Source organism: Fopius arisanus, unplaced genomic scaffold (genome assembly GCF_000806365.1).
Source record: "Fopius arisanus strain USDA-PBARC FA_bdor unplaced genomic scaffold, ASM80636v1 scaffold00009, whole genome shotgun sequence".
In the NCBI taxonomy this organism is placed as follows: Eukaryota; Metazoa; Arthropoda; class Insecta; order Hymenoptera; family Braconidae; genus Fopius; species Fopius arisanus.
In genome coordinates, this window is record NW_011887748.1 from 1,338,636 (window position 1) to 1,353,911 (window position 15,276).

Sequence of the window (15,276 nt, forward strand, 5' to 3'; positions counted from 1 at the left end):
AATTATTGCATAAATTAATGATTAAAGAGGAGGCTGGAAATTAATAACAGATGATTTATTTTATGATAAATCTTTATTAACACAGAGACAGATTTTACACCGATGAGTGAATCTATCAAATATAACGACGATAATTCCAACATCATTAATTATATCAAATTGTCATTACTCATTGACAATGATGCAATTGAAATGATCCTCAGTCATGATCAAAATCTTTTGGAAAATAGCCGAGTAGAATATACAGCTTTCTAAGTTCATTATTATTTCAATTAAAAATTTCTCCCATAAAATATTCCAATGACTTTTAATGAATAATCGACAATAATCAACAACAATTGGGACTTTCCTCATCACCACCGGATAAACACGTGTTTTTTTATTTTCTTCATTATTATTTTTAGTTCCACTGGCAGTGAAGGTAGATGCAGAGGCATTTCTGCCTAACTATTGGAAAATAATGAAAAATGCATTGAGTTTTTTGTCTGTGGAAAAAAAAACAAGAGAAAAGTGAGTCTGAGAGTAATTTCAACCTAAAAAAAAGAAAGTTACTCTAATTAATTTGCGTAATTAATTTACTTGGATCGTTAGTCTCACTGGACCCAGGAGGCGGGCACCCACAGGGGTTCTGATTCTACCCTGTGAATAGCTGACACTAATTGCTCGAATGCTATTGGCAAATCTGCATTTACAATCACTTCATCAAACAGGTGAGAGTAAAGATATTCGATGCGAGCTGCACTGTGAAGAATCTCTTGGAATTCATCATCCTGGAATTAATACATAAAATTAATTCAAGTCAGATCGAGAAACCTGAAGAGATGAGAATTTTTATCTCACAGTAAATCCTCTGGAATTGGCCTCATCAAATGTAGACCGAGCTCTGGCCTCATTTCTAGTTTCCTTGAGTGTCTCGAATCTGGGGGGTTTTATGTAGATTACGTAGGGCTTTAACTGGGGTGATCTCAACATCTTCAGGGCCTGATAGTGAGGATTGAGGATGGCAATGAATCCAGTGTTGACTAAAGAAATAACTGAATCGGCTTTGGTACCGTAAAGATTTCCCTTGTACTCTCCATATTCAATGAATTTCCCAGCCTCAATTTCCTCGTCCATTTTTCCACGGGTGCAGAAGTGGTACTCCTTGCCATCCTCTTCACCAGGTCTGGGTGGCCTCGACGTGTCTGATATTAAGTTTTTTTTTCTCACATTAATTTTCCACATCGATTATTGTGATAATAATATTCACTCACATGGAACTGGGGTTTTGTATTTATCAGGATCCATCGCCATGAGTCTTCTCTTGAGTTCGTTCCTACCGACTCCTGGTGGTCCAATCATGACGATAGGACGATACAATCCAGGTGTTGGATACAGCTTAGCAACCTCCTCGTACGTTGGTATCTCCTCGCGATCGAAGTCATCGTTCTCTGCAGCGTCATACATGATTTTTTTAGTTTTAATTCCCTGCAAGTTGCACTTTGTGGGCGAAGCGTGCAAAGAAGAGGTACTGGGACGGGGGCACAACGCGGGCAAAGGCACTGGAACAGAACACAAGCCTAACCGGTCCACGGTTTAGGGAAAAAAAAAAAGTTATTCTCCAATGACCAGTGAAACACGACTCGTCGTTATTGCCATTAATTCATCTCGAATTACAAAATCATAAATCTATGCTATCAAAATAAATTGCGCCTCATGAAAGTCGCCGCATCAATTACATCCAATAGGACACGTGAATTATTTAAAAGTCAATAAAATATATTGATTATTGAGCAAAATGTCAATTCTCTGTGGGTTCATAGATCCTCTCGGAATTATTGGGAAGAATTCAATTATTCCACATTACTGCATTTAAAAAAATAGTGGGAGCATTTCTTGTGGGACCATTTCTTACTTAGACCATCATCATCTTGAATCTTGTCCTTCTGCTGTCTTTCTAGAATAATTCGTCGCTCCTGGAGAGGTCTACTGGGTATGAGACCAGCTCTCATGTTCCTGTCACCCTCACGACGAGCTTGCCACCAGTAAGCATCGTCTTGGGTGACTATATGAAGCACATCTCCTTTATTGAAGTCTAAACCTGCCTCTTTGCAGGGAATATGAGGATCCTCTGCAGCTTTGTAAGAGAAATGAGCTCTCATACGAACCTAAATTATACGAATTTTTATAAGACTCAAATTGCAAGTGCAATTGCAATGAAACCTCACGCTTCTGGGATTATTTATGCAAAATAAAATTTAGGTACCTTACTTTCTCTCATTCCACCTTTACTATCTGCTGGAATAATTTTGAAGGTGATAGTCCCTTCGGAGTTTTGCTAGAATTGAGGAATGGTTTGAATAGTTGTGAATGATTGGAGTAATCTGTCGAAAGTTTATTGAATCTTACCAGAATTTTAAGAACACAATTTGGAGTTTTTCCCTCAACGCTGATTCCGTTAACTTCCACAACTTCATCACCAACATGAATCAGACCAGATCTATCAGCAGCACCACCGTGCATCACTCTTGCTATAACGATTTTTCCAGTGACCTCACACAACTTGATAGTCGCTCCCTATTTCAACGGTAAATTAACACTTTGACATTAGACACTGTCAAGTGACAATATCTGAATGAAAATCGCTAACAGAACAATTATCCTAAAAATTATATCGCACATGCTCAAGGATAACGGAATTAAACATAAATAAACCAGTGATGACGAAAAAAAGATTTATTTACAAGGTACAAAACACAACAAATTCATGCAACAAATAATAAACGAACAATATAAATAATAATTGAATTTTCGTATGTACATTTTGGACATAAAACGGATTACGTTAAAAAAACGAATTACGAAAAGAAATGGAGGAATGGAGGAAGGACTTAATTTTATTATGGAAATTAAAAAAAGCGAAGAGGAATGAACTTACCACTATTGGTTCAACTCCATCCCCACTCTTAAATTCGAGGCAAGTTTTTAAATAGAAATAAAAACACGTGATTACTCAGCACGTGAAAATCATCAGCTGTTACTTTTGCTCGTCATTCGTAACTCTCAGGACTCACAGGACAATTCATTATAACTTATAATGAATTTGGGATGAGGACTGGTAATTATCTGGCATGCAGGTAATTGAAACACTCGAGGGACGATATATCCCATCACTAAATCATACAATTGCACACGTCGGATTCATCTAATATTATTTTCAAGTACCACAAGTGGTTTACCCCTCAGGTAACGAATTCACGATCAATATAACGTACCAGTGGCTCGTCTGATTTAACTAGTTGGACTATTTTCACTGTTTCCTCGTCTTCGTCCACCTCCAGAGGAATTTCAGATAGTCGAGGATAGTAATCTTTCTGGGCGACTGCATCGTGGGTGCACAATAGACCCTGAAGAATTAATTCATCACGTTAAATATTGAATAGAAAATATATTAATGTATCTCTCAATTCTATTTTGAGGGATTAAACATAAATAGCAGATGATTGAATCGAGGGGGTAGAAATATAGAAATAATTTACCTGTATGTGGGGTCTTTGGAGGAGATGAAATAATTCCTTGCACTCTTCTGATATATAAGTCTTCGATGCTAGCATGTCCAAGACTTCAATGTCGATGTCCATTGAATTGGACAGTACAGGTGCAAATTTTTCATCCTGTACGTTCGCCAGAATTTTGTTGTGTACATTAACCAGAGCATTGAGCTCCTTCGACCTCAATAGATCATTGAGAAAACCGAACTCCTCATCGGTGCAACTTGGTATATCGGTTTTGTGCTCTTCGAGAGAGTTCAGGAGTTTTGAGAGAGCTTGAAAGCCAGACCAGAACCGATAATCAATAACTCGAAGCATTTTTGTCATCAATAATCATTGAATAATGAAGACAATTGCAGAATAATTAGTGAGACAATATATTATTCATTTAAATATTCAATTCGAGAGGAAAATTGAGATAAAAGGAAAAGCGGGATATTAATTCTTCAATTGCAATTATTATTAATGACTGACTGAAAATCTGTTATAATAAACTCACCAGGATCCCAGGAAATATTTTCCATGACTGCCGCTGTCATACTCGTCAAGGCGAGACACAAAAGCCGATCGATTGGAGTCAGTGGTTGAGTCGTTCTACTTGAAATCACTACAAAAAAAAATCGAGAGCTGAAATAATAATTAAAAAATTGATAACCACAGGCGTAAAAATAATTGACAACTCATCCACTTGAATTAATTATTCAATAAAAAAGTCAGTGACTGATGAAATGATGATTTACCTGAAGTCTCAGTTTTCCTCTTCACTTTTCGCTCACTCCCATCACATCAGACAATAATTTTCTGTTACGTAAGCATTTGACACTCGACACGGGGTGAAATAAAGATAAATCCCTGGGTTTGACCCTCAGGGTGAATTAAACTCAAATTATTATCGGGTATTGATTGGTAATCAATAGACGAAGGAGTGGTGTCTATTGACCCGGTTAATCTAATTATTCGATTCAACACTTGGATATTATTTATTGAATAATTTCATCTCACTTGTGCCCTGGAAACGATGCGGAATGCCCTGATGCCATTTTGGTACTGAGCAACGCTGATTGGTTCTGTTTGCTGTTTGACAGCAACACTAGGGGGTGACAGGATTTACTTGTCAAGATTATTCCAGTAATCAATCTCAAAAAATTTGGCAGTAATCACGCGTTCAACGATTAAAAAAAAATTATAATCACCTCTATTATAATAAAAAACGATCTTGAAATAACAAAAACATTCAAAATTTTGGAATTCTACCTTATCGATATCTGATTACTCAAAGTCTTATCTCCAGCTGATAATACGTTTTTTCTTATCAGTAATTCACAAAGCAGAGAATTATCGAGATTGTAATTTAATTGATTGATCAATTAATTAATTAGTCGGACTATTGCGTAGATACGCTCCGATTAATTTCTGATGAGTTTTTTTCGATTTGCAATTAAGAGGGAGTGAGTAATTATTGAGTTATTGATTATTCAATGATAATCAGTGGAAATTATTCTCGGGCTTTTATACAGGTGGAAAATTTACGATTACTGGGTACAAATTGTTCCATATTGAGTGCAAATATTGTGCAATGTAAATCAGAATGCAATGGCCGAGGATGAATTGAGAATAAAAAATGACGGTGACATGATTACAGGGGAATGTGTTATAATACACAACTCTAAACTTCACACAGTGCCGAGGTGAAAAAAAAAAAGATGTACTGTACCTACAATTGTCGCTTAACTTATGTTAAATACAGGGAGAGGATGATGCGTTGTATATAAGTGCGGCTACATGGGGCTTTATGACAGGGCACAAACATAAAAAATCATTCTGCGAAAAATTTTTCTGGTGTGGCACGTCAAGGTAATGAGGTCGCACAATGATGGTTATATTGAAAGCCATTCATTGTAGCATTTCTCGCCATTTGATTTTTATCCTCGTCTCGGTTTATTGCTACATGACAAAATGTCAGGCGTCATTTGATGCCTCAAATGCATGCATAAACATTTCTGATCCATCCATCGACGTATTTCACATGATAATTACTTAATTCGAGTGATTGTTTTCGTGGAATCGATGGAATTTTAATGTTTTTGGAACGCCAACTTTCGGTATTCATGAGACATTATTATTTTTCAATCATATGGGGTTTGGAAATTTTTATTTTTAATGAAGGGATCGATATTTTAATCAATCATTCAATTATTCAATAATTGAAAATGTGAAAATATTATTTTTAATCATTGGTTTCATAGTTTAAATGAATATCGCAGTAATTTTTCGTTTCTCGGATATTTATCATTAATAAAAAAATGAAAGTTGCATAAACAAATGAATAATAAATAATTAAATTATCCGCGAAATAAAAAAATTCTCACTTCGCATTACGGCCGTAAATAAATCCCGCAGAAATGATTTTTAAAATAACGAATGAATTCCCGACCTTTCAGATTGTAATTTAAATGTTTAATTCAAGTTTACAATTTCAATTCGCGAATTAATTATCCATTTTTTCCCCCCTGGGTGACAGCTGATTCCGTAATTGTTTGTCTCACTCTCGACTAATGCGCGCGCCGTGGGACAGGCTGTGCGTTTATTGGTCGATAGCACCAGCCAATGGTCTTCAAGTTCCATTCATAAGTTGCGTTGCTTCCGGGAACCGAGATGTCCAAGTGGGAGAGGGATGGTACTAACGTTGGAACAATCAGAAGAGGGATAAAAAGAGCATGAGCTACTGTTTGGCGGTGAAAAAAAAAAGGTCAGACGTTACCTTTTCCCCCTATTTCTCCAGTTATATTTCCTACTGGGGTGGGGGAAACGTTCCACCCCCTTTTGCAGAAAAAAAAAGTGGAGGGGGAGAAAATAAACAGTGATGGCGGGGGTTGAGGCGAATCGCTCTTCGTCACGTCAACCTCTGGAGTAATGTAGATTTATTGAGAGAAAATGTTATTTTTCTCTTCGATTTTTACAGCATTTTTCAAACCGCTGGCAAAGTTCGAAAGTTATTGCAACGGAAGGCAATTGTTGTTTTAGATTTAATGTGAATTATGGGTATTGCATGTGCATGCTGGTTTTGCGGAGGTGGGACAAGCCTTTTTTACTCTTGGCGAATAAATGAAATTTCAGTTTTCGATTTTACAAATGGAATTGCGAATGGAATTCCACGGGAAATTGTAACACACGTCGTAAATTTTTGGGCGCAATAAAATCTTAAGTACAGAGTAGAATAATTAGAGGTCTTGCGAATTGTTTAATTGAGGGAAATTTTCTGGAGTTAAAAGCTAAAAAGTTGAAAGAATTTCCTATTTTTTGACACGTGAAAAAGAAAATTCTCAAATATTCCGAGAACATTTATAAGATATTTTCTCACATCCTCAAATCGTGAGGTGAGTTTCAGACTCATAGATATTAAATCCTGATAATGTATATTCCAACTCTCGACATGCGGCACCCAAATGTTTCTCCTGGTTTGTTTAACGAACGCTCGTTACAAAATTTATTTATTCTCACTCGACAATTTTTTCTCAGTGGTTGAGATTAAATAGAAAATACCGTGAGGATCATTTCCCCTCTGGTATCATTGGGTGAAGGTCATGTGAACTATTTGCACTTTTGTTTGTAATCTGCGTAACCTATTACAGATAATAAATTCAACGATGGGTGCTCTCTCCCGCTTTGGTTTCATGTACCGCCGGCAGTGGATGGGATTTCACAATCCCAAAGAGAAAGGGAATATTTTTTCCACCAGAGATGCTATACAGGGATGCTTTTGCCTAATATCATTATTATTTATCGATTCCCCATCAAGATTGCGACTATTTTTCATTAATTAATATTCCACCCCTCTCTAATTACTATTTCATTCAATTACCAATCGCAATAACATGACATCTAATTTAATTACTTCATCCATCGTCAACAACAATTGCAATACCAATTGTTTACAATTTATTTAATTCCCCCCAAGAAGTTGAAATTAATATTTTTAATTGTTCAATTTTATTGGGAATTTAATGAATAAAAATAGCAGAAATTTGGATTAAATAAATGAACGAAATCCCTCATAAAATGTACATTGGGATGACGTCAGGTGAGCGTTGGCGGAGTGTTGGCTATCGTCGGTGTCTCCCACTCGTTTCACCTCGAGACGCAGGGGGTTCCATAAAACGATGAAAAAAAAAAGGCCTTCCAGAGAAAAAAAAAAAAGTGAGAAGCTACACGACTGAGACCAAGAGAGAGAATAATCCGCTTGTTTTTACAGAGTGGGGGGCAAATATGAAGACAAAGATCGTTGTTTTAATGTGTATGTGCGGATGATGTTTGAATGTGCGCGGGAATCGGTCGCGCCCGGGGCGTGAGCCCGGACTATACTGTAGGGAGTTCCCCCTTTTATACCTCACGTCTGTGGTAAAATTCAAGTGAGGTTGGAGGGGGTTAGAGAGAGAGGAGCACACGTTGTTAGACTGTAGGAGAGGTATCAGGTAAAAAAAAAGTGTGTGAGGGGGTACCCGAGGTACTACGTTGAGACTGAGTTGTCCAGTTACCGCTGAATCGTTGCCTTGACAACACACACGCGCTCCTCCACAGGTTTGAGCCACCACGCATGCGCTATCGATCATCGAGATCGATTGTGTGACAACAATACTCGATGAAACGATTTCAGTGATTACCAGATTTTTCAAGAATCAAAAACGAAATAAATAACAACCAGTGATTAATCGATTGATCCATGATACCGCGGATTCATCAATTATCGGTAATTATTGGATAATTTACTGGATAAATTACTGGATAAATTGTTGGTGCTCGGACATGTCATGTGTGTCAGTTATTCAGTTGTATCTGGATTTTTTGATGAAAAACATTGAGGTTTTTGAGATTGAGGTGTTGTAATCGTGATCGGTATGAAATGTTGAGTGATTGATCATCTCTGGGGATCATTTATTGTGTTATTATTTTGGCGGGAAGATATAAGTATTAATTTTAAGTGGGTGGAAGATTGAATGGTTCCACTTGAGTCATCGTACGTCAGGACAATCTGGGATTCACCAGATCCAGAACACCGGGGATTTTACGACTCGCCTCCCCCCCGGATGGACGTCAGCATCTGCTGCTTGCAGCCCACCGCCGGCTCGGGGGTCCAGCATTCAACAACTGGACATCATCATCATCATCATCATCATCAGCATCATCACAATAGCCATCACAATCATCATTCGGGTGGCATAACGTCACCCGTACAGACAAGTGTACAGAGTACGTATCAGTATGCCGATCAAATAGTACCTGATCGGGGACAACCCGACGGTCTTGGACTGGTTAATCCTGGACAGGATGCATGGCAGTCGAATTCTACCAGTGGTAATCCTGGAATTACCACAACCACCACTGCCTACATCGATTATTCATGGCTGCAGATGCAGGTTTGTTATTATTCATATTAAAAATCGGTAATCCGCGAACCTGAAGAGATGAAAATTCCCAAAAATCAAAGAATTTTCGATGCACCATCAAAAAAAAAATCATCGCATTACCCAAGCATTTGATAATTAAATTTCCCGTTTTTTCTATCAACGTATATAAATAATATATATATACATATTTATGTGGTTGTTCGTATATATATATTAGTGGCTGCATGAAGACAGGCATGAAAGCACTCCCCGGATGGAATGCGGAACGTCCGATGAGCAAAAACGTGGCAAAAAGTATAATGTTGAGAATGGAAAAGAAAAAATAAACGGATAACTAAGGAAATAAGTAAAATGTGATGTGTACGTGTCGGTTATATGTGCGTATACAGGTAGTTTATCATCCTAGTACATAGGAGGGTTATTTGGGTCAGTCTTATGCTATTACGGTACTTGTGTCAAATATTTCACCCCTTTCTCTCACACAACTGCACAGTTAATAAGTAATTTATTTTTTCTACTATTGCTGAGCTATTTTTCGAGGAGTTCACCTAGCCATTTTAATTACTCCCTTGTTCAAACGGAATTGCTTGTTTCTTGTCGATTACAACTTCTCGTTTTATTCCGTAATTAACTGGAGGAGTAATTACATTTTTTTTCACCGATAGAAATAAAATTAAGTATAAATAAAATGAGGAGAAGATTAATTAAAGAATAATTTTCACTACCGGTCATTTTAATTTTGAGGAAAATGTTTGGAAAAAATTGGAAAAATCGCTGATGGATGACGAATAATCATCAATTTTTTATAATTGATAAACATTTTATCGAAAGTGAGCGAAAAACATGAGTGATTCGTGAGTGATATAGATAATGTGTTGACTTTATAAACGTGGGATCATAAAATAATAAGGAAAAGTAATAGCACATGTTACTATTATCATGATTAGGCCATAGGCTACCTAGTGCTCGTATCCCTTCTTCTGGTGCATTTTACAGTCCATCTTTTATCTCTCTCGGTTATTTTGTAACTGTGTGAGTTTAGAAACACCGACATTTTACCCAGCGTCAAAAGCTATGATGTTTACAGGGCAAATATCCTTTGATACACGCCGTCTGTCTGCTGACACGCGTCGCATATTACCGGCAATGGAATATATGTGAAGTACTATTCTCTGACTTTTACATTTTTCTCTCATTTCAATTATCCAACAATCCCGTATTTACATTTGTTATTATCATTAAATTACGATTAATTTAATTGACACGGAAATTTATCTGTATTTTTTCAATACAAACATTCAGGTAATTTATGGAAATTTTCCACTTTAAAATCATTTTTCCAATATTTTTTTCATTGTAAATCAAATTAATTAATTGGAATAATTTTTTTTTCATTAATATAGATAATAAAAAAATTGAATTCATGTGTTGGATAATTGGGATAGTAAAAAATAGGAATAAATAATGGAGGATTTGATAAAGGGGGCAGTAAAAATAACTCATCAATGAAATTGACTTATCGATTTTCTTATGATTCGAGTAAATGTGGGGGAGAGCATTGAATTACAATGACATCAGAGAGCAAAGAGAAAAGAAATTCAGGATCACCGCTAATTAATTAGAATTGATCCACGACATTCCCACCGGTTCTATTAATAATCCAAATTATCGAAAATCCAATTCTCCATTTTGCGTTATTATAACAGCTATTTGCAATAATAATGCGCAGTGAAGGGTGAACAGATCATAAAATTCACTTTATTTGTCACTAGAATTACCTAATGATTTTAAATCACGCATTCGTATACGTTTGAAGGATAAAATTGTTTTATCTCTGAGAAACGATAATCCATCCCCTCAATTTATTTTTCCACCGTCCCAATAATTTTTTTATTATTATTTTGAATTGAAAATTTTTAATTTTTTAATCGCGAGGAGTGAAATGAAAATTTTTCTTATTTTTGGCATTTCCTGGGGATAATATTAACGGATTGTTAAAGATAATTGTATTTTATTGATTATTGTCAATATGTGATTGAAATGTATGAGTCAGTGAGCGAAAAGAGTGGGTGCTTGAGGCTTTCAATGAGTATGTGTACAATCATGTGCACTTAACTCTCATAATCGACACTACATAACACTCATGAAAATCTCCAGTGAATTCTCCAAAATGATACTCCTTTCTCTCATTCGTCCCACGCTCTCTGAATAATTTCTTGATACTCGTAATGCGCTCATACATGCGCAGGTTCATGCACTGCAATTACACTCAATCGTGTTTTCTTTGTGTTTGCTATGTACACGCAAATATCCCTCAAATGCACAATGAGCACGTGCAGTAATCGGAGTTGATGATTTTCCAAAGGACTTTGTTTTAATTATCCCTGCGATGAGCACTCGAGAGTTTAAACTAATTACAATTAGTCCTGCCTTTAAATTTTAATCTTAATCAATTAAAAATCCATTTTCCACTAAAAAATCTCGATTTGTCGACTTCAATTATCCAATTAAATCCAATTAAAAATCCTATTAATCAACAATTAATTGAAATTTTAATCAGAGTTGATCTTCCATTTATTACAAATAAAAATGCAATTATTAATTAATAAAAAAATTGACGTTTTTATGAAGGAGAGGGTGAGAGAGTGTTGACATTAAAATCGTATGACTCAATTTTTTAAATGAATAATTAAAAAAGTGAATAAACTTGAAAATTACTCACTCCCCTTTTATTTGAATCGTGATTTCATGTTTACGGATTGGCACATCACTAAATGGCCATGAGGATAAGGATATTTAACTCTTGCTATCCGTCACTGAATAGGTTGAGATATAGTCCACCAAACCAATGTTACGGACAATTTACTCATAAAATTAGTTACAAAATGCTCGACCTATCTACCCATCAGTCCACTTCCGCTTCCTCCACTGGTAAATACGATAGACGGAGAAAAAGAGTATACGGAGACTCATTAAATGGGCCCCCGAGAGTGGAGAAGAGTTATTGTTCATGGAGTTACTGCCATAATGGATTTGCTTACATACACATACCGATTTATGGCTAGAATTACTTCTCAGTTTTTTTTTTAACGTCAAACCAGTGCCTGTCACTTACGCCCCTCTGTGACCACTATTTTTCTATACAGCATTACCATTTTCGATGGCTAATTGTGTGAATCTGATGCACTCACTGTCTCAAATTGCAACACTCATTTTCAATGGTCTAGCCCAACCCCCTCGGTGTAAATTACTCAAGGAGTACAACTAAATTGTTAACAATATTCAAACGTCGGATGTATCCTCTTTGTTCAACGCAAGGCCATGGATTAACCGTCTTTATTGTCCTCAAGTCTAATTGATTTTCAAACAAACCAATTAGTACACGATCGGGTTTACACGGTGATTATTTTCATTGAGCTTAATCATCAGTGATTAATCATTGAATTATTAATTTATCTCATCAACGATTTATCTCATCTTTCAATTTAATTTCACTTTATATCCATCCCTTACCCCAAACCCTAATATTTTTAACAAATTCACGGTAGCTAGGACTGAATAATTATTTAGGTATGACCAAAGTGTCATTACGAATTTTGATATTTATAATTTGTGAGTGAAAAATTGGTGAAGCGATACTGAGAGAAACAAAAACGATACTCAGGAAGCAGATATGATGTGCATCGCGGAGCGTGAAACACAGCGCGCCCATACCTATTATATATACATACATATAACATGTACATGTAAATAATACACAAGTACGAGAGTGCGTGGGTGTTAAGAGAGTAAGTGCGACGGGGGCGGGTACTTGCGCGATGTATGATACTTGTTGGGTATTAAAGAGTACCTTCGAGTCTTAAGAACTCTCTTTAACGAAAATTTTCAAATGCCCATTACGATGAGAGAGAAAACGGTGAGAGGGGGAGAAAGGGGGGGAGACAGGGGGTGAAGAGTTCACCGTTCCGTCGCTGTAATTACTGAACTGCATAATCACCCTAATAATGTAATTGCTTTTTCCCCGAGACGGAATACTATAACGGATGACGTTTACGCGTTCTATTTGCTCTTCCAGTCATTAAAAAAAAAGTCCCCCTTTTTAATTCCGCCATTTTTCTCACGGAATTCAAACCCAATTTTTCACGTTTACGATTTACGATTATGGTATTAGTACAGCAGGAATTACTACTTGTTGCGACGAAATTGTACGCAATTGTTATTATTTTTTTGTTGGAAAAATCGAAATTTTACGAGCTCGTGGGATTTTTCTACGTCAGAGCAAATTGTACAGAATAAATTTATCGCTGTGAACTGGAGAAAATTATTGGGTACATTCCGATTATTTTTTACGTACGGAATAATAAAAAAAATTTTCAAAAGTAAATTCAAAATATCCGGATATTCAGTCCTCATTTCTCTTTTTTATCTTCAACTGATTCGTCATGTGTCTTCGAGTATACAAACGAAATGACTATTTCTGAAAAAAAATGAAAAAATTTTATTCATCCGCAACCGAAGGTGAATAGATAATAGAAAAAAAAAAGAATAAACTGTTGTAAAATGACAAAGGGGTACCGTGTGTTCACCACGAGTAAGACTCGTCAATTTTACACCAACAGGAAATTACCCGACCTTATTGTGTATTGTTGTGGTCCTCTGATGGCGCCTCGCTTGATCGAGCGACCTATATCCATTCAAACATTAAAACAAAATATTTTTTACACAAGATTGCGTCCTAACAAAATATTTAGCGCCAAAGAATCGCTCGAAAATCCCTAAAACCCCCCAAAAAAAAACTGTAAAAAAATCCGACCCCTCAAGAGCTACTATTTTTAAATAAATTATTTATTATTATTATTCATTATATTATTATCAACATCATTCGTATTATTCCTATCATTTCGACTTCAATTACAATTGAATAATTCATTCTAATCTGGAATTAATTATTCAATTACAATCCTAAGAGAAGACATTTTTTATTAAAAATAACAAATTGTTATTAAAAAACAAATACAAAAATAATAAAAATGGCAGATCCCCGAGAAAATATCAACTGCATTGTTATTTATATTTAACACTTCACTTTATTACATCATTTATTGAATTAGTATCTCATTTGTCAGAAGTAATTGAATTTTCTTTCTCAGTGTTTTTTTTTTTTATCAGAGATGGTCCTCACCAAGAACAATTGCATACCGAATGTCCGTAAAAAAAATGGCTTCAGTACGGAAGTCTAAAAGGTGTATAACAACATTAGCATTGGTGGCCTAGCACCGAGGCTGGATTGTAAAGCATCGGTATCTACTGTAATAACTGTGAAGTGGCGTCACGCCATCCATGCTAATGAGGTTCGATTTAATGGTGCGATGAGCGAGTACTCTTACATTTTTAAACCCTTCCCTCGTACTTTTTGTTATTTCATTTTTTTTGTGTATCCCTTTTTGTTGAATGCACCGCTTTTTCCACTTGCCACATCAATTTTTCAACAATTATGCAGATACTTTTGTGTATAACAACGAAAACCGTTGGGCGGAGGAATCGGTCACATAACGGATATTAGATTTTTATTCGTATCGAATTACGACTTAAACTCAGATCAATTTCGAGGGGAGAGAGCGTGTGGATGATTTTATCTCGTGAACATTTTTTTTTTGTTTTTTTTTTCCCTGCGATTTCAGCGTGGATGACCATATTGTAGAGATTTCTACTGAGTACTCATTAAGAATTGATTTCATTTGGCGAATCTACTTTGCATGTGTTTCCCCGAGTTTTCCACTATTTACGTAATTAATACCGGAGTTATTACGCCTTCGAGCTACAAATTGCTGATTAATTTTAATGGTTTAATGTGTTTCAGGTGATTTTCATACACGAGTTACAAACGCATGCTAATATATTTTGCATCGTGTACCGGAGTTCGGGATATCACGTATTTTGATTCATTTATCACGCGGGATTAACATATTTCGTTGATTTTTCCGGAATTCATGAGAATAAACCGACAATATTTATTATCCTATCCTATCCCGAACTCTTCTCATCATTCCTCGGAGTTAGAAGTGATTACCCGAGTGGATAATAAATAATTCAAAAATATTTATTAACATTCCGTCGGCATCTGCAAACAATCACTCGCATTGATTGATATTTTCATTCATTCATTATTGATAAAAAATCAAAATGTTGAGAAAATTCCATTCAATTTTTTTTACAGCAAAAATTATTGCTTGAAATTATGCGTAAATCACTCGTCTGCATAAATGAACAATGATTTCTTGCCGATTTTTATGATTTATAATCATCTCTTTATTCAGGATTGTTTTGTTGTACTTGTACTT

At 35.8% G+C, this 15,276-nt stretch overlaps 2 protein-coding genes across 8 annotated transcripts in view; one reads left to right on the forward strand and one right to left on the reverse strand.

Moving 5' to 3' along the window:
• Positions 1 to 54: 54 nt before the first annotated feature.
• On the reverse strand, positions 55 to 4,586 carry metro (membrane palmitoylated protein 7-like protein metro). Of its 6 annotated transcripts, none has more exons than XM_011316946.1 (12): positions 4,271 to 4,586; positions 4,030 to 4,137; positions 3,519 to 3,805; positions 3,255 to 3,386; positions 2,918 to 2,944; positions 2,389 to 2,556; positions 2,246 to 2,317; positions 1,895 to 2,147; positions 1,254 to 1,559; positions 841 to 1,184; positions 580 to 770; positions 55 to 485 (listed from the first exon to the last, which is right to left on the reverse strand). In XM_011316946.1, exons 2-11 carry the CDS (start codon positions 4,067 to 4,069, stop codon positions 594 to 596), a joined length of 1,806 nt encoding a protein of 601 aa, XP_011315248.1. In that variant the 5' UTR covers positions 4,070 to 4,137; positions 4,271 to 4,586; the 3' UTR covers positions 55 to 485; positions 580 to 593. The 6 variants fall into 6 exon arrangements, with proteins under 6 accessions (XP_011315248.1, XP_011315251.1, XP_011315249.1 ...); XM_011316949.1 differs by having other exon boundaries at positions 1,254 to 1,430; positions 4,030 to 4,157; XM_011316947.1 differs by having other exon boundaries at positions 55 to 447; positions 4,030 to 4,157.
• Positions 4,587 to 8,085: 3,499 nt separating this feature from the next.
• LOC105274098 (dendritic arbor reduction 1) overlaps positions 8,086 to 15,276 on the forward strand; it is a 29,161-nt gene continuing 21,970 nt past the window's right edge. For both annotated transcript variants that reach the window (XM_011316951.1, XM_011316952.1), the window contains exon 1: positions 8,086 to 8,944. In XM_011316951.1, the coding sequence (XP_011315253.1) occupies positions 8,525 to 8,944 (420 nt within the window). In that variant the 5' untranslated portion in view covers positions 8,086 to 8,524. The remainder of the gene's footprint in view (positions 8,945 to 15,276) is intronic.

Excerpts from the sequence above, each read along its gene's own strand:
- metro (XM_011316946.1), bottom strand. The coding sequence starts at position 4,069 with ATGACAGCGGCAGTCATGGAAAATATTTCCTGGGATCCTG. Across the intron at positions 3,806-4,029 it reads AAATATTTCCTGGGATCCTG|CTCTCTCAAAACTCCTGAAC; the intron begins GTGAGTTTATTA and ends CTGGCTTTCAAG. Across the intron at positions 2,557-2,917 it reads ATGGAGTTGAACCAATAGTG|GGAGCGACTATCAAGTTGTG; the intron begins GTAAGTTCATTC and ends CCGTTGAAATAG.